Below are 24,806 nucleotides of genomic sequence, written 5' to 3'. Positions count from 1 at the left end.
ATCATGGATGCGAAGTGCATATTGAAATTGTGTGTAAACACACACACACACACACACACACACACACACACACACACACACACACACACACACACACACACACACACACACACACACACACACGCACGCACGCACGCACGCACGCACGGTTTTGAACAGAAATCGACACATCCTTTGTGTGGTTGTATAAATTGATCAGATGAAACAAACGTCTTTCGTCTTTCGTCTTAACGGACGACAGCTGCTGATGAATCGATGTGCACCATTAGGGTTCTCTCTGGAAATCACACAATGAAAGAATCGCCAAAACTGATTATCGTCAATTCATGACGGGAAACGAATGTCTGTGACTCCACCCAAACAGTTTGGCAGGCTAAGCAATCGATCAAATACAAATAAACAAAACAATCTACTATTTAAATATTTCTATATTAATCAGATCAGTTAGATATTTGAACTCATAATTATTAATGAACTCTTCATCCGTAGAAACAGCATACCCCTTATGAATATTAAGAAAAAATTAGTTCGTTTATTATGAATATCAAGAACAAGAAAAGCCTTCTATTATTCCTACGTAAGAATTACCTGTTATTGCTATTTAACAAAAAATTCGCTTGATTGATCAATACTTTTCATTGCCTTTCCTGGTACATATTTTATTCAATTACTGGTACATATTTTGGCTTTATTTGTACTATGGAGTGAGGAGAGGACACACGGGAGGAAGGAATTGGATTTTATGCGGTTATTAAGGGATAACTATCTGCGACAGCATGTAATGGAAAATACTAGGGGTCAGAGAGTGCTTGACCTAGTAATTACATCTGAGGATTTGGCTGTAACAAATATGACCACATTGCCACCAATCGGTGAGAGTGATCATAGGGTCTTGACTTGGGAGGTGGCTAAAGGTGTAGAATTTTCAATTAAGACAGGGTACATGTGGAATTATCGGGCTGGAAAGTATGACAAGCGTAGGAGTTTGATTGGCTCAGTGCCATGGCATGTACAACTGCAAGGACTAGAAGTTGATAGTGCATGGGGGGTAGTTAAGAAGTGCTTGCATGAAGCAATGGCTGACTGTATACCTAGAATCCGAATAATAAATCAAATAGGGGTTAAATGGATGAATAACACCATTAAGCTTGAGCTGCAAAAAAAGAAACAACTATGGAGGGAATTTAAGGAGAAAGGTGACCGGCAGGCACATTAACGGTATAAAGCGAAGGCCAGAAAGATAACGAGTGTGGTAAGAAAAGCAAAAAAGTATTACGAAAGAACATTGGCCATGCAGGCTAAAGAGAATCCTAAACAGTTTTTTAGATATGTAGCAAGTAAAAGGAAAAATGTACATGGCAGAATGATTTTAAAGAATTCCGATGGTAGGGAGGTAACTGAATCAGTTGAGATAGCTGAGTTACTGAGTGAGCACTTTGCAAGAATATATCATCCAGGTGGTGACATTGCAGAAACGAATGTACCAGTAGATTATACGGGAATTGTGGTGAATGAAGTGGAGGTGAGTAGTCTATTGCATAACCTCAATGTCAATACATCTGTGGGATTGGATGGTATACCAGCTCGTGTAGTACGAGAAGCAGCTAAAGAATTGTCAGTACCCTTGACCATTTTGTTTAATTTGAGTCTTGGGTCTGGGTTAGTCCCGAGCGGGTGGAAGGAAGGGAAAATAGTTCCACTGCATAAAGGTGGTTCCAAGACTGCTCTTGTAAATTACCGACCGATTAGCATATCAGGAATCATTGTCAATGTCTTAGAGAAATTAGTCAAGAAAAGAATACAGGATTGGATAGATGAAAATGGGATATTGTATGGGGGACAACATGGTTTTGTGAAGGGTAGATCATGCCTCAGTAACTTGCTCACGTTTTATAACACAGTGACGGCTGAACTGGATAGGGGTAATGGGTTTACAGTGATACTACTGGACCTTGCCAAGGCCTTTGACAGGATACCACATGGAACCCTAATCAATAAACTGGAGCAGATGGGGATAGATATAGGGTTGGTAAGATGGATAGGAGGGTGGTTGAAGGAGAGATACCAGAGAGTGGTTTATTCAGGAGTGGAGTCAAAAAGACGTCTTGTGACTAGTGGAGTGCCGCAGGGCTCTGTTCTTGGACCACTGCTTTTCAATTTGTTCATCAATGATACTGGAAAGGATTTGAGAGGAAGTGTTCACTTGTTTGCTGATGATGCAAAGTTGGGTAGAGCAATTGTGAGTGCATAGGATGTCAAAATTTTACAGGATGATTTGGATAGTTTGGAGGACTGGGCTAGGAAAAATGGATGTCAGTTTAATGTGGCAAAGTGTAAGGTTATGCACTTTGAGGTGAAAAGAATAGCAGCAGTATATCGCATGGGTGGAACCGTACTCCAGGAGATTGATGAGGCCAAGGATTTGGGAGTGCTGGTGGATAGGGAGTTAAAGTTTAGGGGGCACATTGCAAACGTAACTAAAACAGCTCACCAAATCACTTGGCTTATGAAAAATACTTTGACATGCAGAGATAAGCAAGTTGTTGTTCCTCTGTATTATCGAGCCTTGATAAGACCCCATCTGGACTTCTGTGCCCAGTTATGGGCACCAGGGTTTCTTCGTGATGGGGAGGAAGTGGAGGGGGTCCAGAGACGAGTGACCAAGATGATAGCAGGTCTGTGGAATGAACCTTATGAGAATAGGTTGAGGATTTGTGGGTTGCAGAAATTGGACGATAGGCGAAGGAGGGGTGATATGATTGAGAATTCAAATTACTGAAGGGTTTTTATAACATTGATCCAGAAGATAATTTTGAAAATATGACTGGTGGTGGGAGGAGTAGGGGCCATGCATGGAAGCTGGGCAAGAGCGTGGTTGACAAGGGTGTTAGAGCTAGGTTTTTTTTACTTGGAGTGTGGTGAACGAGTGGAATAAGCTTCCAGAGTCTGTTGTGGGTGCTACGACCGTGAATGAGTTCAAGGCAAGATATGATAGATACTGTGTGAATGTTGAATAGTTGTTCCAGACATGATGTTAGAGTCTCCCTCGATGAGTCTCTCGACTCCATGGAGTTTCCCGGAACAATAATAATAATAATAATAATAATAATAATAATAATAATAATAATACAGCATAAAACTATAATGTTTGTAATAAAATTTACCGTTAAAATAAAGTAGATTAATATTAATAAACTAGACTACTTTAGAAATATCTGAATGAAGTAGTAACCTACAACGACAACAACGCTACTGATATGATAAGAGAAGCGAACCGATTTTAATATTCGGTTCGCTTCACTTATCATTATTGTAAGACATCGTGGTGTAGGAATAGTGTGGGAGCTTTAAGCTTGCCCTTTGAGGGTTGTGGGATTAAATATACTACGATAATAGTAACATTTCCTTAGGTCTTTTGTGCTTGTAGTGATCAAATTCATTGTAATCGGCAGCTTGTTTGTTTAGTTAATTTGGGTGCATTTGAAAAGAACTTTATTGCTAGAGAGTGAAGAAAAGCAGAATACAGTATATGGAATATTTGTATCATGATGAATCTGATTGTTTCTGATGAACCATAGAGCATCTAGAATCATCCTTAAGCATTCGATTTGTATTCGTTGTAGTCTAAGTATGTTAGATTTGGACGTATGGCTCCACGCTAGCGGAGCATAAGTGATTATGGGACATATCACTATCTGATAAAGTAATAGCTAATTTCTGGTATTTAATTTGTTACGACGGTTAATTATGGGGATAAAGTTCAGGATGGCTTTGGATACTTTCGTACAGATGAGTCTGATGCGATTGTTGAATCGTAGTTCTTCATCCAATTGTATCCGAAGATATTTACTGTAGTTTATGTTTCGCATGGGATTTTAGCATTAAAGAGTAGGTCTTTTGCAGAAATCACTGATGGGCTGGATTTGTTAAAATATTGTAGCATGGTAGCTAGTGAAGCGGTTTATTTTGTATTTATTTATTCTTATGGCAAGTGTGTTTTGAGTGAAGCGGTTATAACCGCAGTTAGGTTTGGGGTTCCTTACTTCATGGCGTGTTGATTTCTTAGAACACCACATCGATGTAAGTTTCGTTCATTGGTAGTTTTCCTTCCCGGTTTGTAGAGTTTATTTGATTTGGAGGATGATCAGAGTGATTGACAGGGGTGGATGAATGTGAGAGGGAGGCTGTGTATTTCTTCTGTCCATCGATTTTTTTAATATAAATGACATCCTTTGTACTGTGGTTCTAGGTTTGGAACAGGAGTTAGTTGGGCGATTTTCACCACATTTGAGACATCTATAATCAGCTCTACATAACTTTTGGATGGGGCTAAAATTTTGCCACTGCCCGGCTGATGTTCTCTTTCTAAGGGGTTTGATAGTAATTCTGAGACCGCAGATTGACCTCAATTTGTAAATGTGTTTTCGAGTGTTGTTAATTTCCACTAACACAAATGACACTGGCATTTTATCCGTTCTGTACTTCCGACTTAACTGGAGTCAAACCATTGCTGATAAGATCTCTTGCGATCTCTTCTGAGGTGATACCTTCAGTGACTCCTCTAAGCACAACATACAGATTTCTTTCACTATTTAGTGCAAAAGTGTGTTATTAAGAAGTTTGAATTGTCCATAAGTTTAGTTAACTGAAGGTAATCGTTAACTGTATTAGGCTGAATTTTTATGCCTTCATGTGTGTTTTATCCGAGGAGTAGGCAACAGTTTGATCCTTAATGGTTTGTGTGACCGAAGTTCACTCTATTGTTATTGAGAAAGTGTTCTTCAAACGGAAAAATTAATATGAAGGAACATTCAAAAACTTTCGATGTGTTTAAGATTTAAAAACACTAGCAGTGAAACGAAGGCATCTATTTTTATTGTGTTAATACTTTTTGTACGTATTTTCATTATGTATACTTAAAAGACAATTTCCCCGAATGACAGCAAATAGTGTTTGTTATGTTTCATTACTTGTTCCAGTATTTTTCCATTTAGTTCTAATTTGCATCTGAAGGGTTCTTTTTCAGTTACCATTGTTTTTGATTTCCTTTGTTGATATTTGCACTTTAAAACTGCTTCATGTCTGCTAGAGTTTGAATAATTGTTTTCAGAGATCATCTGATTTTTTTTTCACGTACAGCTACATCATCTGCATATCCAACCAAATTGAAATAATATTTTCTTTTCTTTACTTTTTTTCATCAACGAGTAAAATTACATCCTTGATGCCATTTTAACTCAATTCAAATGTTATTTTATTAATGAGTGTAATGATGATAACTAAAATTTTCCTTTAATTGTGAAACTATCTCAGAAAGTATCTCTGAATCGTTGTTAACCCTAGTCACAATTAATATCACCTCCTCCCCGTACCGAATACAACAATTAAACACAATGCATAAAATATGAGGATGAAACAGAATTATTGCGACAAACACTGAAATTATATTTCTTGTTATGATACTGCTATTTCATATTTTAACATCCAAAATATTGAAAAGAAAAAAAAAAAACGAAACAAGTGTAACAACTTTTGCTTTAGCAGTTCGTCAATTTTATGTCTGAAAACTGAAGTAGTTCAGGACTTGTCACAGCTTACCCTTCCTCCCTATACTTACTTTTTCATTTAATCAGAAGATTATTTTGTCTTCGATAATTGCTAAACCCTGGCACATGCGGCAAATATTTTCTGCCTTAAGACACGAATGCCATGAGACGCATCTTGCACAGATGTCATACATAACATTCGACGGGTAATAAGCCAAAGTAATTTCGGAAGAAGTCGGGGGGAGAGGAGGACCATTGCGAAATTACCCACGAGTTAGTACTACATCGACCTCTGCTTCTTGGATGATACTGAAGTGCTTTCGTCTCGAGAGGCAAAAACAAGTTATTAGGATTTATTTCAGTGACCCAAGTCAACAAACGCGTTGCAAGGCAAAGTAAATAGTCTGACAAGAAGCAATTCATTATTGGGAGTTTCATTCAATAAATTAGTAAGTGTTAATTTTATTTTTGTTAATTAACTTTAATAAGAATTAGCTAAACTTCATTTAAAATGTAATTAGATATTTAATTTTCAATAATAACATTAAAATATAAACTATTATATAAAAATATAGCATGTTATAAAATATCTCATGATAACATATCAAGGGATCAGTATTTTTCCTGTTGCATAGGAGTAAATTTGAAATTTTGTTTAGCACAAAGATGTTGCTGTATTATATAACATAACACATTCTATAACATAAAAATACCTTTTAATGGATTTAACAAATAATATCCATACGTAATGCCGGTATAAAACATTATAAAACAGTATTTTAAGCCTGCTAAAATGTTTGGAAGAAATTAATTCGATATTATAAATTAATTATAATTTATTAATATTAATAATCCTAAATCAGTAACAATGAAAAGCGCTTTTGAAATATATCTATACACTCATAAAACCTTTATGAACAATCACTTTATTTTGTTGAGATAACCTCTTGCGTCGTCGTCTTGACATTCACTCTACTAGACGACGAACGGTGTCCTGATTCCTGATCTATTATGGACCCACTGTGCAGGATATTGTCCCGGACTTCGATGACAGAACGAGGCTTAGGCATTTAACGTGGATGCTGCATTCGCATGATCATACAAATGTTCGATGGGATTCAAATCAAGAGAATTAGGCTGCCAGAGGAATACACAGAATGCTTGGCTATGCTCTTCGAACCATTCTTGCTTAATGTCTTCCTGGTCCGAAATAATCTTCAAGTATGAATTAGCAGTCGATAAACGTATGTTAAATGGAGGATGAGGCGACCAAGTTAATTTCAAGGTGAACACTGATCGGATTTATGGAACAGGCTGCATGTCATAATGCTTTGTCTTTGAGATTTGTTCGTTTTAAATTGGTATATTTCATTCCCCTAAGTAGTATTAGAGGTGAAGAGTACATAATAGACAATTTCCGCCATTACCTGTTCCTAATTCTAATTAGTAATTAGCATACGTTTTATTATCGATTTTTTGAGTTGAGGTATTAAACTATAATTGCAAATGTGGGGAATCTTACTTGTATGCACCAAGGATCGAGTAACTATGGAACCGAGTGAAAAATGTTCCTCTATTAGTGACCAGCATCATGAAACATATCATATGAAGCCATACACACACACACACACACACACATCCACACACAAATAGGTTTATTAGCGTTGTCGTTTCTTGAATTATGAGTTTGTGTGTGTGTGTGTGTGTGTGTGTGTGTGTGTGTGTGTACGTGCGAAATTTTACCTTGTTGGATTTTCTCGTAGATACAAAAAAGCACAGTGCAGAAACCTAAACCGTAAAACTTGCGATTTAGCATAGCATTTAAAAATCGCTGACTGACACTTTTCTGTGCTTATTTTATACACGGTAAGTTTGAATAAGCAGTTTCTTTCGTGAAAGCAGTTTAAATTGATTTTCATTTTTTTTTTTAGGCAGGCAGTTCTATCTTTAAATTCAATCATTTCAAAGAATCTTTTAGCAGTGTGTTTTACATAATGATTAATGACCATCAGATACGTGAATTTGCATCTAATAAATATTTCTGCTTCAACGTGATAATTTTTGAAACAGTTCTATCCGAATATTTGCGATTACTTCATTTACTATTCTGGAAGACGTCATCTTTCCGTTGTATTGAATAGATTTAGTTTTATTCATCAACACCAGCAGAAATAGAAAGGGGGAGAAACAAAAGAGAATTGCAATAAGTCACTAATCATTTTGGAATTCCAGAATTGTGTCTGTTCAGTTCACCGTAAAATGGTAACAATATGTCACGTAAAGAAGAAAATGCCGTCGTTTAAATACATTTCGTGCAATTACGTTATGTATTTATTTCATCCGTCAGGCTATATCGATAAATCATGATGGCATTTACTAAAAATGTTTTATATACAACACACCGGCTATCCGAGTACTCACAGATTATGTTAAAATGTGTTCAGTTAAGCCTATTATGTTATAGGAGTAGGAACTGTATTATGTTTTCTAAGACTGAATTAGAAACAGGCACTAAAAATATCGTCGCATATTTCTCAGTTGCCAATGAAGTTTTATTTATTTGTTTCCATTACATCAATATTGTTTTGGACATAACATCTTAAGGCATAGTTGTGTGCATGCGTATTCAGAATAGAAAAAAGGGAAATTGAGTATCAATCGTCGCTCACTTACTTTAAATATCATATCTGATTGCTTCCTCAGGTTTCATTTATAAACTTCTACTAGTTAAAAAAACTCAATTCTACTGACATTTATCTCGAATTTATCAGGTGTGGCCTCACATCTGCTTTGAAATCCACAGTCTGTTGCTTGTTTAGATACAATAACCACTCAGCCAACGAGGCCGCAAATTTATCTTTATTTACTTGCTAACCTGAAATTGCTTTGTCATGTGTAGTGATATTGTAGATATGAATAAAATGATAAAATTTTAAGTGAGTTTAAATATCATCAATATATTTTTTGTAAGTTTTAAAATTTTGACATAATTCTAAAATCTCAATCAGAATAAGAGATTAATAAATCCTATAACAAATTATTCAAGAATATTATAACTACAAACATTTTAATGTGTGATATAAAAATCGACAAAAATGTTTCTGCATTGCGACCTCTATCTCAACTGGTCTGGGTATATCAGAAACTGTTGAAATATACAGGCTTTTGCGACTTTCATCGAAGCCATTTTTCAAACTCATCTAAACAGAACTGGTGATTTGTTAAACAGCAAATGGGCTGATTAAAATAATTGCAATACTTATGGAATTTTAACTCATGTTTTTAATGAAATAATACAATAAACTATTAGGTTGGTCATATTACTCATTAATTACTATTAGATAAATATAACTGTAGCCTTATAATGATCACAAAATCGTTATAAACTCTTTAATTTAAAAAATGGGGGAGACACACACATGCGACCTGATGTATCTTTTAGACAAAAAAAATCATGCAGGAATACTGTGCTTATACAAGAGCTAATCTTTAAGTTAAAATATGACATCACATTGGATAAATGTTTTAACCTATATTTTTTAAAAATAAAACGCAAATATTATAAACAAATGTTTAGAAACATTTTTCGGCATAAAACAACAAAGAAAGATATCAAATTCGTGAAATACTTTGTTTCATTTCAATAAGAAATAACATTTATATTATTTAGTTACCTCCTTTTAAGTTACTTAAATATAAAGAGCTAATAAGCTTCATTTCGGCAACAAAAACATTATTTAAATTAAGGGGATATTAAATCCCACATTGTTTTAAAACCGAATAAGAAACTCAAAGATTGGAATCAGAGAGTTTCTTGCCGAATATTACTATATTAGTATAGAATAATAGTGATCAGAACTTTACCGACTTTGCTGCGAGATTTCCGGTATTGCACTACGTGCTGGGCCACTTGCATTTAGCGGACGCTTAGTGATCGCCGATACTTTATAGTTTACTATACTATATTCGGCAAGAAACTCTCTGATTCCAATCTTTGAGTTTCTTATTCGGTTTTAAAACAATGTGGGATTTAATATCCCCTTAATTTAAATAACCTCCTTTTAAATTATATCATTAAAAATATGTAATATATATAAATAGTGAACCGAGTATATGAGTGGGTGAGTTATTGACTTCAACTGGGAAGTGACTGCTTGGTTTATATTTGTATTTGTGACGAAGACGCAGATGTCATGTTATCGTTCCACTTTCAAAGGAAAAAAATTTACATTCGTTACAATTAAAACAATAATATCCGATACGTAGTCTCTTCTAATTTACATCTAGGTACTCTGAAAATATTGCTTTGTTTGTCAACTGATTACTTCTAGAATACGACATGCTATTAGCGATATCACTTCTTTTTCTCTTTTGTTTAGATGCAGTAGATAAAACAGGGATTTTAAGAAACAGTGAATACAGAAATAAGACGGATTATATTAATAGCAACAGAAAGTAAAGCTCAAATGAAAGGTACACACTGTGAAATAGATCACGAGTAACGTATTGCTAAATTTAGATTGCAAGGAAGGTCTAAGAAGGAAATAAAGGTCTTTAAAGTTTGGATGAGACAGGAGAAGAATTAGAATAATTGTGAACAGAAGATGAATCTGATTAAATCAAGACCGAAAGACATTAAGTGGCTGTTAGAAGAGGATATTAAAACAGTATAAGAAAGAGGAAACTTCATAGTAACAATGAGGAATTAGATGGTTTAGTGCAGATTTTCAGAGACGACATTGGAAAGAAAAACATCTAAACAAAAGGTATAATTAAATTGAAGAAAGGTATAATAAAATTGAAAACATTACGAGAAGAACAATAAGCCTGTTTATAAAGATAAATGAACTTGCAGGAAAGTTTATTTCTAGTTTGGGATCAGTAAAAGTAATGAGTGTAAAAGTTGATGGAAGAAGAAGAAAAACAAGTGAAAAAATGTGGAAAGAGTAGGTAGATGATTTATAGGAAAGCAATATTGATATTGAAGGAGAATTTGAAGGCCAGAAGATTTGAGAAACCCATGATAATGAAAATTGTGGTGATATGAGAAATATAATAGGTGCCAAAATGAAACTTCCTTGGGAGTGATGGATTGACAGGCTTGTTAAGGAGCAGCTTGAGACTATTATTGACTATAGTACGCCCACAGATTCGAGACCCTTCGACACTTCTGCGCATGTCACAAAAAGGAGAATCCATCCCGATAATAGGGTAATTAATCCGTCTTCTGGGATGAGTTGTTTATTATCACACTCGGAAAATTAACTTTTCTTTTATGATCATTGTAGTTTTTAAAGTGGTACCTATTCTGCTTGTATAACAGTTCGGAAATTTTATCTATAAAGCACATGATTTCGCATGTTGGCGATCAATTCGTACTTCCTTCATTTCTTTCTCCCCTTCAGCATGAATTGACTATTCGTGGCACCAAGCCAAGCGAAGTTCTACAAAGTGTGGGCGTACTATACATTAAATAAAATTTGTCAGCGGATTTGGAAAAAACTATACGGATCTAGAAGAATGTAGAGAATAGAAAACATGAATGTCATCATTGCAATTTCTCGTGTGATGACAAGTTTACATGCAAGATAAGTTATGTTCAAAATGATCCAAAATGGCTGAAACCATATTATGAATACAGAAATCTCATAGGAACGAGAGATTGTAGGACATATAGATGAAATGGCGAACATGAGATGGCTTATGAAAAGATAATTTCCGGGGAAAAAAGTATTCTTTTGACTTTGCGTTAGTTCGAGAGGAGAAAAGTGGAGGGTAGACGTCTATATTGTCGCCATTTTGTCATCTTATTGAATTATAAGAATTCTTCTTATAATTCAATATCGGAATGGCTTATTTGCATAAGGACCTAACAGGAATTAAGAACTGGAGGTAGAAAAATAAATATAATTTAAGATATGTAGATGATACGAATCTCATGATAGAATCTAAGGAAAATAAAGAGTGGTTGATTTTGTTAAGAGGAAAAGGGAAACAATTATACTTAATTTAATATTAATAAAAAGGACGTGATTGCTTGCAGGTTGGGTACATTTGTGATAGAAATAAATAAAGTAGAAATAGTACAATGATGCCAAGAATAATAAAGGATGTTCAATGTGAAGATAAAATTAAGAAAGACAGCAATGGAAGAAAAAGCTATTTTAAATTTTAAAAAATCGTGAAATCCAAAAGACGTTCGCAAGGCAAATAATATGTTCCTCCTTGACATGCCATAGAGAAGAACATGAACTTTTCAGGTTTTACTTTTGGAATTTCTATAAGTGTTTTATATATATATATATATATATATATATATATATATATATATATATATATATATATATATATATATATATATATATATATATAATTTTTTTTTTAATGAATTGGTTGTAAGCTTCAAATCTGCAGACTGATTATGTACTTCTTTTGAATACATATGTCGAATAACAATAGCTCATAGAGAATTTTTAAATTCGATTCGCGGTTACTACAGTAGATCATAGTTTGGTTCTAATGAAATCATTTAGGAATTAACAATTTTTATAAGACTAGTCAGTGACTCACTACAGTACTTTCTTACGTCGAACACTGCCATGACTCTTTAGTCATCCTCTATTGGTCTGCTGTCTCCATACTTATTTATTTATTTTATTTATGATTTTCTATTTGTATAGATGAAATACTTTTGTAGTTGACGTTTAGCGTCAAATCTAGATGAATCTGAGAAAAAATAGAACAAGCCTGTTTTTATATTCTAATGCACAGACGTTTGCAGTGTTTTTTCTTATAATAAAATGCACTGAAACTCTCTCTCTCTATCTATCTGTTTATCTATTCTGTCTCTTTCTGGTGATGGCCGTTTTATTTGCCTTCGTGCTTTTAAAACTTGAGCAATGTTTAGTTTTGTTTTGTTTTTCTTTAACGACGCCCAAGTATTTTCTATGTTTCTTTATATTTCGAGCTCAAACTATAGTATAATCCTTTCTTTATACTTTTGTTTTCGAATTCTTTATTGACTTACGCAAACAACTAAATCAGATTTAGAAACGCTATCCCCTCTGTATTATTTAGTAATATTACATGTAAAACTACGTATCAGCCATACGGTTATGAATATTTCCTCTAAATAACGGTTAATAAAATAGTTTTGAATAATTACTTCTTTTTGAAAATAAACTCATAATTTTCCGAAATGAGTGTAGAAAAAAAAAAGCTGCAACAAATTGTTATAAAATTAGGACAATGTCAGAGACTATTTACTTATGTTTTTACTTACAAAAAATGTTTACCGGAGAAAAATATTTTTCCACAGAAACATAATAATTAATAAAAGAAAAAAAAATACGCTGCTCATTATTTATTTTGTTTCTAAACCTCATTTTCCAGTAATCGTGAAATGATATTTTTAAGTAGTTTGGAAAATCAACTTGTAGTTCATTTTACTGTGCAATGAAGAAAGATGCACCAGTCTGTAATGATTAAATTATTTATGGTCTGCTAGACAGTCGTGCATAAATATTTACCCATATGTTTCGACAGTTATGTGATAAAGTTCATAACACACTAGCATAGCATGCGTTCCGTTTTATTTTTTAAACATTCATCCTCTGTCCAAAAAGAAATCGAAACTTTTCGAAAATAGAAGAAACTAGTGGCGCCACCAGTTGTATCTTTTTGTTGTCGAAAGCGGCAACCTCCATTAGTGTTGTGTCAACTGTTTATTATTATTATTATTTCATTAGAAGCCGAGTAATTTTTAGGTGGAAATCTAGGCGTTATTGAAGGCGAGAGAAATGATGTGTGAAATATATAATATGGTATAATTTTATTATATTATTATAATGTATTATAAAATTATAATATAATATGAGAGTTAGTAACTTGTCAACAATTGCGAACTGTAATACTTGAGGTAATTATAAAATAACACACGCAACATAGTAAATTTTTAGTGTTGTGCACGTGTTTAATGAACTAAATAATTGAAAGTTTATTTTTCACTTGGTTAGACTATAATAAATTTAGTTTAATCCTTTATCCAAGTGTGAGCAAACAAAGTTTGCGCCTGAAAATATCTTCAGGACTGGGGTAAGGGTAGTACAACAACGGGCAACTCGCAGCAAATGTGGACCAAGCTAACACTACTCCTATCTCAGTATCTCCCATAATGAAAAACACATTTCCTTGCTGATATGTATAATGTTATGCATTAAGGGAAGGGCCACTACCCAGACTAGTTTCGACCTTTATTGAGGTCTCTTCAGTGGGAGTTATTTTTCACTTGGTCAGACTATAATAAATTTACTTTAATCCTTTATCCAAGCGTGAGCAAACAAAGTTTGCGCCTAAAAGTATCTTCAGGACTGGGGTAACACCGGGCAACTCCTTGCAAAGGTGGGGCAAGCTTACAGTACTACTATCTCAGTATCTCCCACAATGCAAAACACATCTCCTTGTGGACTCCTTGTGGATATGCATGATGTTATGCATTAAGGGAAAGGCCACTACCCAGACTAGTTTCGACCTTTATTGAGGTCTCTTCAGTGGGAGCGAGGCCCAAGTGGAGATACCAGGAAGAAGCAATAGCGAGGTCATCTCCACCTATAGGCGTTACCAAAAGGTGTGCCACCTTTTTTATTAAATTACTCTGAATTTAGAGAAAAATGTTGAAAGTTTATTTTTCACTTTTGGTAACTCCAATAGGTAAAGATGACCTCGCCATTGCTTCTGCCTGGTATCTCCACTTGGGCCTGGCTCCCACTGAAGAGACCTCAATAAAAGTCGAAACTAGTCTGGGTAGTGGCCCTTCCCTTAATGCATAACATTATACATATCCACAAGGAGATGTTTTGCATTATGGGAGATACTTAGATAGGAGTGAAGTAAGCTTGCTCCACCTTTGCAATGAGTTGCCCGATGTTGTACCACCTTAACCCAGTCCTGAAGATACTTTCAGCCGCAAACGTTGTTTTCTCACACTTGGATAAAGGATTAAACTAAATATATTATAAACTAAATTATTATTTAAGAGTTTAATTATTTTCTATAAAAGTTATAAACTTTTATTAAACTATCATAGTTTAATAATTTTTTAAAGTGTTTTACTGTATCGTTCTGCAGTTTTTTGGTATCTTCTTTCCTTATCCCTTTTAAAAAAATTTCAACACCATTCAGTTGTATTCAGCAATCTAAAATAATCCAGAGGGGTTTATCTGATATTTCTCTGGTGTCCAGAGTACATGCTGAGAGCGCTACGATGAAATATTTCTCGAGCACGAAATATTAAGTGAATCAATCCTCCATTTATCACATCTCTTGTTTTGTAGTTGACTCGATACTAGAAGACAGAAGAAACATTATTACGATAAATAAGACTTAAGAAAAATGGCATATACAAGTTGCACTGGAATCTATCAATAATTCTTTGAATAAGCCCACTCGCTTTGAATTATGGGATCTGTCACGAGCCGTAATAACAGAATGAATCAAATAAGTATTTAAAATAATCCTGCATTGTATCAGAATGAATAAACGATAGCTTTTGAAAGTAATCACTAAAAATCAATCTTAGATACTGTAGACCACTGCTGTATTTCAATTAATTATTTTATTGTTAGGGAGTATGTCAAACAATCTTTAAACTTATAATAGGAAATGATATAAGATGGGAATCCATTAGAATTCAAAAAGAATAAACGTTTCTAATAGAATTCTTCGTATTGAGAAGATAGAAGGTTATTACGTTACATTGAATTTAAGTTTTAAGTTACGTTATTTTACATGGCTTTTTAACTTTTAAATTAGATCGCTTTTCAAGTTATATAGTTTGTTAGGTTACATACTTTGCTAAGCTATCATGTTTTTAAGTCTTTTAAGTTGAATAGTTTTTTAAGTTTTAAGTTGCGCTATGTTAGAATTATTCACACGCGTTTCAGCCTATCATACATGTACATCTTCAAATAATAATAATCGATAAGATAAAAGAAAATAAAGAATAAAATTCCACAGGTTATCTTGGACGACACCTTCTCAGTTTGAGAAAGTAATATTAAACAATTAGCCTGTTAAATTATTTTCTTATCTTGTTTAAGATATGTCATTAACCTAATATCTTCTTAACCTAATCTTTGTACCCAGGTTAATTATAGTCTTTCTCGCAGTTCGACTTTTAACTATTGTTAAAATATCCCATATATTTTAATAACCATTAACTCCTCACTCATAATAATAGGATTTGAAATTAGAGAGTAAAAAAACTAATAATAATAAGTACGATTAAATTATCAACTTAATGGTTTTTAACATTAAAAACTAAATATTAAGATTAAGATTTAAGATATATTATAAACATAGTGCACAATAATGATGGCAGATAGCAGCACTGTAATTGAAGCCATATACTTTTCATACGGATGTGAATTACATTGTTAATAATTTAATAGTAAATTTTGTGTTTCGAAAAACATGAATATTATCTTCATTGTGATTGAAGTACATAGAGTGTTTTTTCCTCTGTGCTATTCCACAGAGAATATAAAAGGGAATTATACGAAAACAAATGTAAATTAGACATCTGTCTAATCATTTCTCTTAACAATCAATCAATAATGAAGATAAATAATAAACAATGCGATTAATAATAACAATGCGATTAATAATAACAATTGAGAAATACAATAACAAAACATATTCAACTGTGACAGCTAAATATTAATCAAAAACTTACACATTTTCATAATAAAAGTTCATAAAATTTAGCGACTAACAATGATATTAAAAGTGAATTCGTAGGTAATTCACTTATCACCACTTTGATATCAAATCGCTTAATAATAATTAATAAAAATACGTGGTTAGTTCTAATTACTTATATTAAGCATTCTTAGTCACAGCATTTACCAATTGCTGGATACATCAAATTTGCTATGATTGACGATATATTAATGTCTAATTTCCTATTATTAAATCATAAAATAATATCAGTTAAGCTACATTACTCCATAGTTTAAGTACGCATTAGTAAGAACTTGTGGAGAAATAGGTTTCATACCATCCATTACACAGAATTATTTTCGCCACGGATACTAAATAGAAACAACAGACCCTTGAGAAACTAAACTTATTTCGCAAAGCTGGATACGAACAATGAATTCTTCTGATATCTCACAGGGGCTAATTACTTGAAATGAAAATAAGAAACCAACGAGTTGAAATGCTCCTAACTTTCTATTTCAAAGGAAATAAAGACTACTGATTTGCAATGTTCATTTCGTGAGGTGACTTCGGTGCACGTTTTCACTGCAGTGGGCTTCTCAAATTAGTGCGAGACAAAAGCACAGACGAATGGAAATTAGCATAACTTTAGATTTTCTCAGTGAAATGACCTAGTGATTTGTTGCCATCACTTACAACCCATTAAATGCTACCTAATTAGCAACTTAGAAGCTGACTAACCACAAGGAAATCTTTAAGACAATTGTATGTCGACACAATCGTGGTTAACGAGTTTAGCACTCCGTAAAAGTACATTAATCTTCCAGGAGAATTTCAGTTTCTGCATACACTTTACATATTACATCTGATTATCTGAGTAACCCGAATGACCTCTACATGGGGTTATTTGGGTTGGAACGCAATTTTAGTTAAATAAAAAATAAATTCATTATATATGGTTATCTTATTTAATTCTCCATATATTTATCTATGCATACTTTGATAATATTTAGTATTATTTATGTTATTCAGAGCTTGTTTATAAAATTTAGGTTAAGCATTTTATAAAACTGTGATATAAAATAATAAATAAATTACTTTTTAATAAAGACTCTTTCTAATAAATAAGATTGCCTGTGATATTTTAGTATAACAAACAATCGAAGATAATGCTGTAATTCAAATATCTTCCGCAAGTACTACTCCTACTTTAATATTGTGCATTTATTTATTTTGTTCAGCTGTGTCTGTATCTGTCAGTGTGTGGACCTTGGTTTCCATCTCTCTGGAAAGATTTTTCGCCATATGTCGACCTCTCCATTCAAGGCGATGGCAGACGGTGTCTCATGCATATCGAGTAATTTTTCTTGTATGGTTTGGGTCCTCGATGACAATGCTACCTATAGCATTATTAAGTCAGTTGTTGCCAACGAAAATATCAGGTAAGTACTAAGAATACTCGCTGATCATCCAGATACCTGCATTTATTTATTCTATATTTAATTTCAATAACTAATAGATAAATACCATTTTTTTTATTTATAATTTTCATTTGAACACATTGGTTCACTTTTGTTCTTTTTTTTTTTTCCAAACATAATTGCACTCTATCCCAGCACATCGTCTAACAATTGCGAAAGAGCGTGAATACACAGCTCTGTGTTCATTAGCAAAGAATGCACAAGGCAGTCTACCTTCCAGACTGCGCTCAGGTGGCTTGAGAGTAACGCACGGGCTGTAAGTTAAAATTCAAAATAGTCTTTTCAGAATAATATGAATTTATACATCAGATTTACGTACGTCGGGGAGAGCCTGATTCTTTACTGACAGCAAAAACACACGAATTGATGTTTTGTTTATTTTTCTTAATTACGTTTTACCTGATTCGTTACAAAACTAGCCTTCAACATATTCAATAGAAAGTTATTACGTAATGAAAAGAATAGTATATATAGACGTGAATCATTTCATCATGCGATGTTGTGTACACACACGCACGTGCGCGCGCTCGCGCGCGTGCGTGTGTACACAACATCGCATTTTCGAATTCATTTCTTTTGATGCTGAGTTATATTCTCTTAAATGTTACTGGGAGATTGTTTTGGGTTAATTTTATGTTATCCCACAATTTCTACTTTCATTTTCTGCAAAAGCAGACAATACTATTTATACATTTTGTACAGTTTTACTTTCTCTGAGATTATTATTTATTTATTTTTATTTATTTATATATTTTTACGAGAAGTCATTCCGGATGCTCAATATATCAACTAATGTTCTTTGTTTTGCAGCAAGTGACTAACATGTCGTTAGTCAAGGGACTTGAAACATAAATAAGTCTTTATAAAAGGAAACGATTTGAAAGCATTTAAAAAATAAAATGAATAATTGTTTCTGGGTTAAAGCAACCAGAATATGTATAAATAAAAACAAGTTATTAAAATTTTGTAAAAAAAAAAAAAAAAAAATACAAAATTATAAGTAAGTCGGTAGGCTTTACAGAATAATGTGGATAAAGTATTCTTTTTACGATTTAAAATTTCATGATTCCTTTGAAATTCCAGATGAAGAAAGTGAAGCAAAATATACTTAAAGTATTAAAAAAATTTAGTCATGAACATATGTTTTCCTGTAATAGTAGTGTAGCCATAAATTGTACTTTGACGTTTGTATGGATGTTATTTTCTCTATATGTTAAAAGTTATCATATATCAGGTAACAGTAAACGGAAGTCATTTTGAATAAGATGAATATATATATATATATATATATATATATATATATATTTCTAAATTATAATTCTAATTATATTTACTTATAAAAAAATCTCATTTCTAATTTTATGATTAGAATATATAAAAATAAAGTGTACATTTATTTGTAAAATTAAATGTAAATTTATTAATAAATATACTTTATGTTATAAATATTAAAAATCTGGAATTATTTTTTCGATCTCTGCTTGTTCTATGAATGGAAACTTTTACAATAAACTGATGTTTAAAATAATGTCAATGTTAAAAGCATGAATACAGTTTATATTTTTATAATACTCGGATATCTGAGACAATATATTTTGTTTAACTTACCTTAGTGTTTTTCTGTTGCTAAATGGTTTTGCGTGATTTATAGGCAAGCATAAGTGCAGAGAGGTATGGTCAAGCAAATACTTAGAGAAAGCATTTAACATCTACTTGGACGTAGTCTTGCTTTGCATTCCATTGCTGATTATGACCTTCGTATATTCACTCATTGCTCGCACATTGTGCGCTGGAGCCAGACTGGAGTATCCCGTGAAAACAGGTAAAAAATAATATCTTCTTACTTAAAGATAATTTAAAATTTCGTGGACTGTCTTCTTACGGTAATTATTCAAATATCCCGGTTCGTTGCAGTGAACGGAAGCCACAAGTACAGTCGAGGAAAGAAGAAGACAGACGAGGCCACAACATCAAAAAACGGCATTCTGTGTCACTCCAAGAACTCTTGTCAGCCACGTCACAAGTTTACCAGTGAAATTGTCGTCCGGAGTGCCGACGACAGGCAATCAAAGATGCGAGTGATTCGGATGTTGTTCATGGTGGTCTTGGAATTCTTCGTCTGCTGGACCCCACTCTATGTCGTCAATACTTGGATGCTATTTGACCCCAAAGCGGTGTATATGACCCTAGGTTATTCCGGTACCTCAGCGATTCTCCTTCTCGCTTATATTTCGTGTTGCTGTAATCCTGTTACGTATTGCTTCATGCACAGGAAATTTCGTCAGAGCTTCTTGGCCGTTGTAGGTTGCAAAGGGAGCCACAGATGGCGTTACGGATATGGCAGTGAACGGGTTGGAACAGTGGTGAGCATGTTCAGCACACGAGGAAACTCACTGCAGAGTGGTGAGTATTTTAGTACTGAAAATACTTAAATATGTATCTCTTTCATATCAGTATAAGGATTATTCATAAATTACGTAACGCTATTTTCAGGATATATTGACTATCTTCCCTCTGTCACATAATATCTAACTTTAAAATCCTCAAACTTTATTTATTAAAAAAAAAAAAAAAACGCTAATAGCATCCTATGAATCAATTTTCAAAAGATGCGAATATTCATGGAATATCGATTCTATATATAAATAAAAATAAATATCAAAATCATATTTTAGTCATAAATCTAATATACAATAATCTTTAGTCTTAGCGTACATGGAAATCGGTTAGCCGCACAGTATCGACCTTGGACATTGCACATAAATTAGTGCAATCTAGAGACGAAAGTACGGAGAATATGAAAGATCACTGGTTCCATCTCGTGTACCAAATGTTAACTATATATATGTCGACTGGGCAGGAGACCAATAGGAACATCAACATCGTGTGTGAGGTGCAGATAAGGACTGAGATAGAAGTTTAATTTATGTCTCTTTCTTTTTCTTCTTTTGAAGGGCTGCAAGTTGTACTTCTTTGGGACTACTAGTAGAGGAAGGCTCTTTCAGAAGACTGATGTCGAAGGAATAAAAGAGGAAGAAAAGCAGGTTCGGTGTGTTTGGAGTGGCATAGGGATGCAGGGAAGCTGCTGTTCTTGCACTAACAGGTGCACCTAAAAGTGAAGTAATGATAATTGCCAATTTACTGGAGCTTTGACTGAAACACTGAAATAGATGCTGAAATGAATCTGTAAGAGAGGAATCATCAATGAGCCTCATCTCGCTTCTGGACAGCATCAAAGATTTTAAGAGAAGTTTTAGGTGGTAGACTTCTATCATCAATTTTAGGACTAGGGTGGGAATGATGTTGCTTCCTGCATTGCATTAAGTACCAGATATGTATAGTAGATTGTAGAGACAATGCAGAATGGGTGTTAATTCTGGTGCATAATGTTTGAGAACAATTGGAGAGATACCGTCAGGACCAGAGGACTTTTTAGTATCCAACTTTTTAATAGTTTCCTGCTTTCTTTTTGTCGAAAATATTAAAGGAGGCATACAGTGTTTGGATTCCAGTATGGTAGGAAGTTATTTCCCTTGGGCATCAATGCAGGAGTTTGAGGAAACGAGTGGTGCCAGGAGGTCTGCTTTATCTTTGAGTGAAATAACAGTGGTGCCAGAGAGAGAGAGATGAAAGTGCAAGAGAGAGAGCAGAAGTTGCGTCCAACGGCCTTAGAGAAGGACCAGATTGCACCGATTTCATTTGGACAAGAGTCAAGTTTTTTCTGTGACCTTTATGAAGTCAGGTTTTGGATCTTCTGATGACTTATATAAATATATTGCATACTTTGATGTAGGTAGACCATGAAGCTGGAGTTCTGAAGCAAACCACTTGCAGTAAGCTAAATTTTTTCTTCGATTGCTTTGGTACACTTTCGTTGACTCAGGGCTTGGAAAGCGGTTGAGGATTATGCCCTGAATTGGAGATGAATGGCTTCATGCCAATGAGAATAATTTCTGTAACTCGTTCGCAGTAGATGTTAGGGTCAGATGAGCGAAAACAATAATCAGACCAGGAAACCAAAGAGTAGAAAATCCGGAGGTAATCCGAGTTGAGTTGTCTGTGCTCCTTTGTAGTGCCAGAGGACGCAGCTTTGGAAGTGGTTGGTGACGTTATATTGAAGTAGCAAACTTGTACATGATTGTGGTCAGAGTTGCCGAGAGGAGAAGTGACCTTGCACTGTATCTGGAAGGTCACTTCTAGTTTGGAAGATTTCAAGTGGTGGTGATCATCATTCATGTTTTTCCTAATGCGACGTATGTTAGTAAAATAAATATGAAAGTGAGTTTTTAGTAAAGAGATTCTGGCATGGTTTTTGTGTAGTGTCTGTTTGCGATGTAATATTTTTGATGGGATTGGTTTATGAGGGAGATTTATTTTTGTCGCAGTGTTAGCGCGATCATTTAGAGAAGCCTACATAAGTTTAATCGCGATTAGCTGGAAACATAGTGGGGAAGTGCAATGATAGAGACAGATTCTCGGGCATATAACTTCACATACAGAGAGAAATCAGTCTCCCTACAACGACGTGGCCTCGACAGTGCTCCTCCCCTCCACACACACACACACATACACACCACTACTCGGGCTTCCTCTCCAGGCACCATCTTGCAGAGTATGCGGCAGAGAAATTATGCGTCAGTTAACTGGAAAGCTTCCTGACTCGTTTCCAGGTTCGGGCCCGTGCACTAACTGGCAGTCGGCCTGCGGCACCACGGTTTTAACTGATGTTTCCTCGAAATGGAGGAGGTTATGGATCTCGAAGTATGTTTGTCATGCCATTGAATCATATTACTCTCGCTACATGGAGAAGAAGGGGGAGACAGAAACCGGAATCCTTACTCTGGAGACCAATCATGGCGTTTGCCACTTCAGACCTCGAGTAAGCTGGGCAGTGGTATTTTACCGGACGATGAAGAACATCTACCACCTAGTGTGGTAGACAAAGGAATACCCTCCTACTTATTCCCACCAACTAGGAGAGTATTCCTTTTGCAGCGGGATGCTCGCTACAAACGCTATGGCCCCAAGCCATATAACGCCCGAAGCTGAGTGTGATAACATATATAGATAGATAGATGTAATTGAAGTTATTAATGTTAACACATAATACATTGAAGTATATATCACACAATACAGCATGAGATAAAATACAAAATAACTAATTTCAATATGTAATTACAGTGTGTCTTATTATTACACAGTACAAATAAAAAAAAAACTATTTGTTATCTAATGTGAACAACCAAATCTTACGGACCCAAATGAATCTAAAAGAACATTGAATAACCTAGAACGAAGTGCGACTGTCAGCTGCAAAAATCTCTATAATGTATCCTTTGTAAAAATGTTTCTAATACTACTTCAAACTCAACCATGAATATAAACCTATAGCATGTAAATATTAGATTGTCAAGGTCAATTTCCACCATTTAATTTTGCTGTTTTCAGAAATCGAACGATTTCAAAAACTAACCTATAGCCTGTCGTTATTTACTATATATTTCATTCCTGTCCAGAATATAGCTGCTCACGAACAGTTTTATTGGATAAACGGAGCAAAATATACCTCAGCAAAAATATACCTTGTTTCTTTGTGTATTTAAACCATTCGACTCTATACGTAATCTCTCTTTCCGATAATATCTGTATATATGTCACTAAGAGGTGTTCCTAACGATTGGTTTAAATCCTATTTCAATAAAAGAAAACAGTATATCGGGCACGGTAAATTGAACAGCACAATTAAAATATATAAAATATCGAGGCGAGGTTCAGTGGTAGGATCTATACTATTTTTAATATATGTTACCGGTTTGTGTGAGTACAATTTTTTGCAAAATTATATCATTCGCTGAGAACCCTTGAACATTTAGAAAATTGAATCAATCATGAAATGTTGAAATTACTTAAATAATATTGTAATAAGGATCTTAAAATTAATACCGATTAAACTAAACGAATATACGAGAGCCTGTGTAGCTCATTTAATGTGACGTTCACACACTACAGTGCTTGTCCGCACGAAGGAAGACTTGCTTTCGAATCTAGTCGGCGACTAGAGGAAATTTACTAAGCCTTTTTTCGACCGGGTCCCGAGTTAATCGATCTCTGCGGGTTTTTCTTCCCGGAAACTCGGGTTTTCGTCCCACAAACTAAAGAAAATCGATTAAAACTGAACAAAATCGACCGTAGAACCTATATTATTTCAGACATTAAATATATTGTGCTAGTGTTAGGGACCACGGGATGGCAGCACTTGTTCAGCCATGTCTCTTCACTACGTGCCGCTTAATTAGTGATAGCCTTAGCCAGCTATCTCTGATTGGGTGCCAGTGGAGATTGAACTACTCACTCGGTCTCCAAATGTTAGATAGGGCTAAAACGACTTCCCCTACTCCCAACATGGGAATAAAAAGGTGAAAATTTTTTAGAACTAAATATGCGATATACATATATTTAACCTTAATAAATAAGCTAGATCACAATATTACTACAAAATGGCATGAAAGAATTGCAATCGTATTCAAATGTTTGACTGTACATTAGTCAAAAAATTGAACTGAAGTTGTGGATCATAATTCACGGGTGTTATGTTGGTTATAGGAATGAAATTTTAACCCTCCATATGTGACATTTTCATCCTAGAATTAAAAGTCAGCAGATGAGTTTCAGTGAATCAGTGGGATCAAAAGGAAGATAGACCTTTTGATCCCACTGATTCGACTACTTCGTGTAGTGAGATGAAGTGTTTTTATATTTAAGTATTTAAAGCATTAAATGCTCTACGCTCTCAAGCTGTTTCTTTCTACTATAGTACCCTGCACCACAGAGAACTACTAGATAAATTTGATCTGCATAATACCATTCGCTACTCACCAGATAAGGTGTCTTCATGAGGGAGATAACGTTTGTAATTCGGCAGGTTTTTGAACAGCACACTATTGTTGGATCTCATATTAGATAGGTTACTTCTAAAGAAATAAAAAAATACAATGAATTCATTGAGTACCATCTTTCAAAGGAATATGTGCATTGAATGTTGAACTTCCTGTCCTTAAAA

General features: G+C 34.2%; 1 protein-coding gene across 1 annotated transcript in view; it reads left to right on the top strand.

Annotated features, from left to right (window-relative positions):
* Window positions 1-20,178, top strand: part of LOC150104842 (cholecystokinin receptor-like) — a 48,863-nt gene extending 28,685 nt beyond the window's left edge. Inside the window, exons 2-4 of the mRNA XM_090395073.1 lie at window positions 17,507-17,707; window positions 19,398-19,568; window positions 19,661-20,178. Of these exons, the coding sequence (XP_090251199.1) occupies window positions 17,507-17,707; window positions 19,398-19,568; window positions 19,661-20,178 (890 nt within the window). The remainder of the gene's footprint in view (window positions 1-17,506; window positions 17,708-19,397; window positions 19,569-19,660) is intronic.
* Window positions 20,179-24,806: the final 4,628 nt, after the last annotated feature.

This window comes from Typopeltis vanoorti, chromosome 7 (genome assembly GCF_054136105.1).
Source record: "Typopeltis vanoorti isolate ZY-2024b chromosome 7, IOZ_Tvanoo_1.0, whole genome shotgun sequence".
Classification (NCBI taxonomy): Eukaryota; Metazoa; Arthropoda; class Arachnida; order Uropygi; family Thelyphonidae; genus Typopeltis; species Typopeltis vanoorti.
The sequence above is the reverse complement of the archived record's forward strand: the minus strand, read 5'-3'. Positions and strand labels throughout refer to the sequence as shown.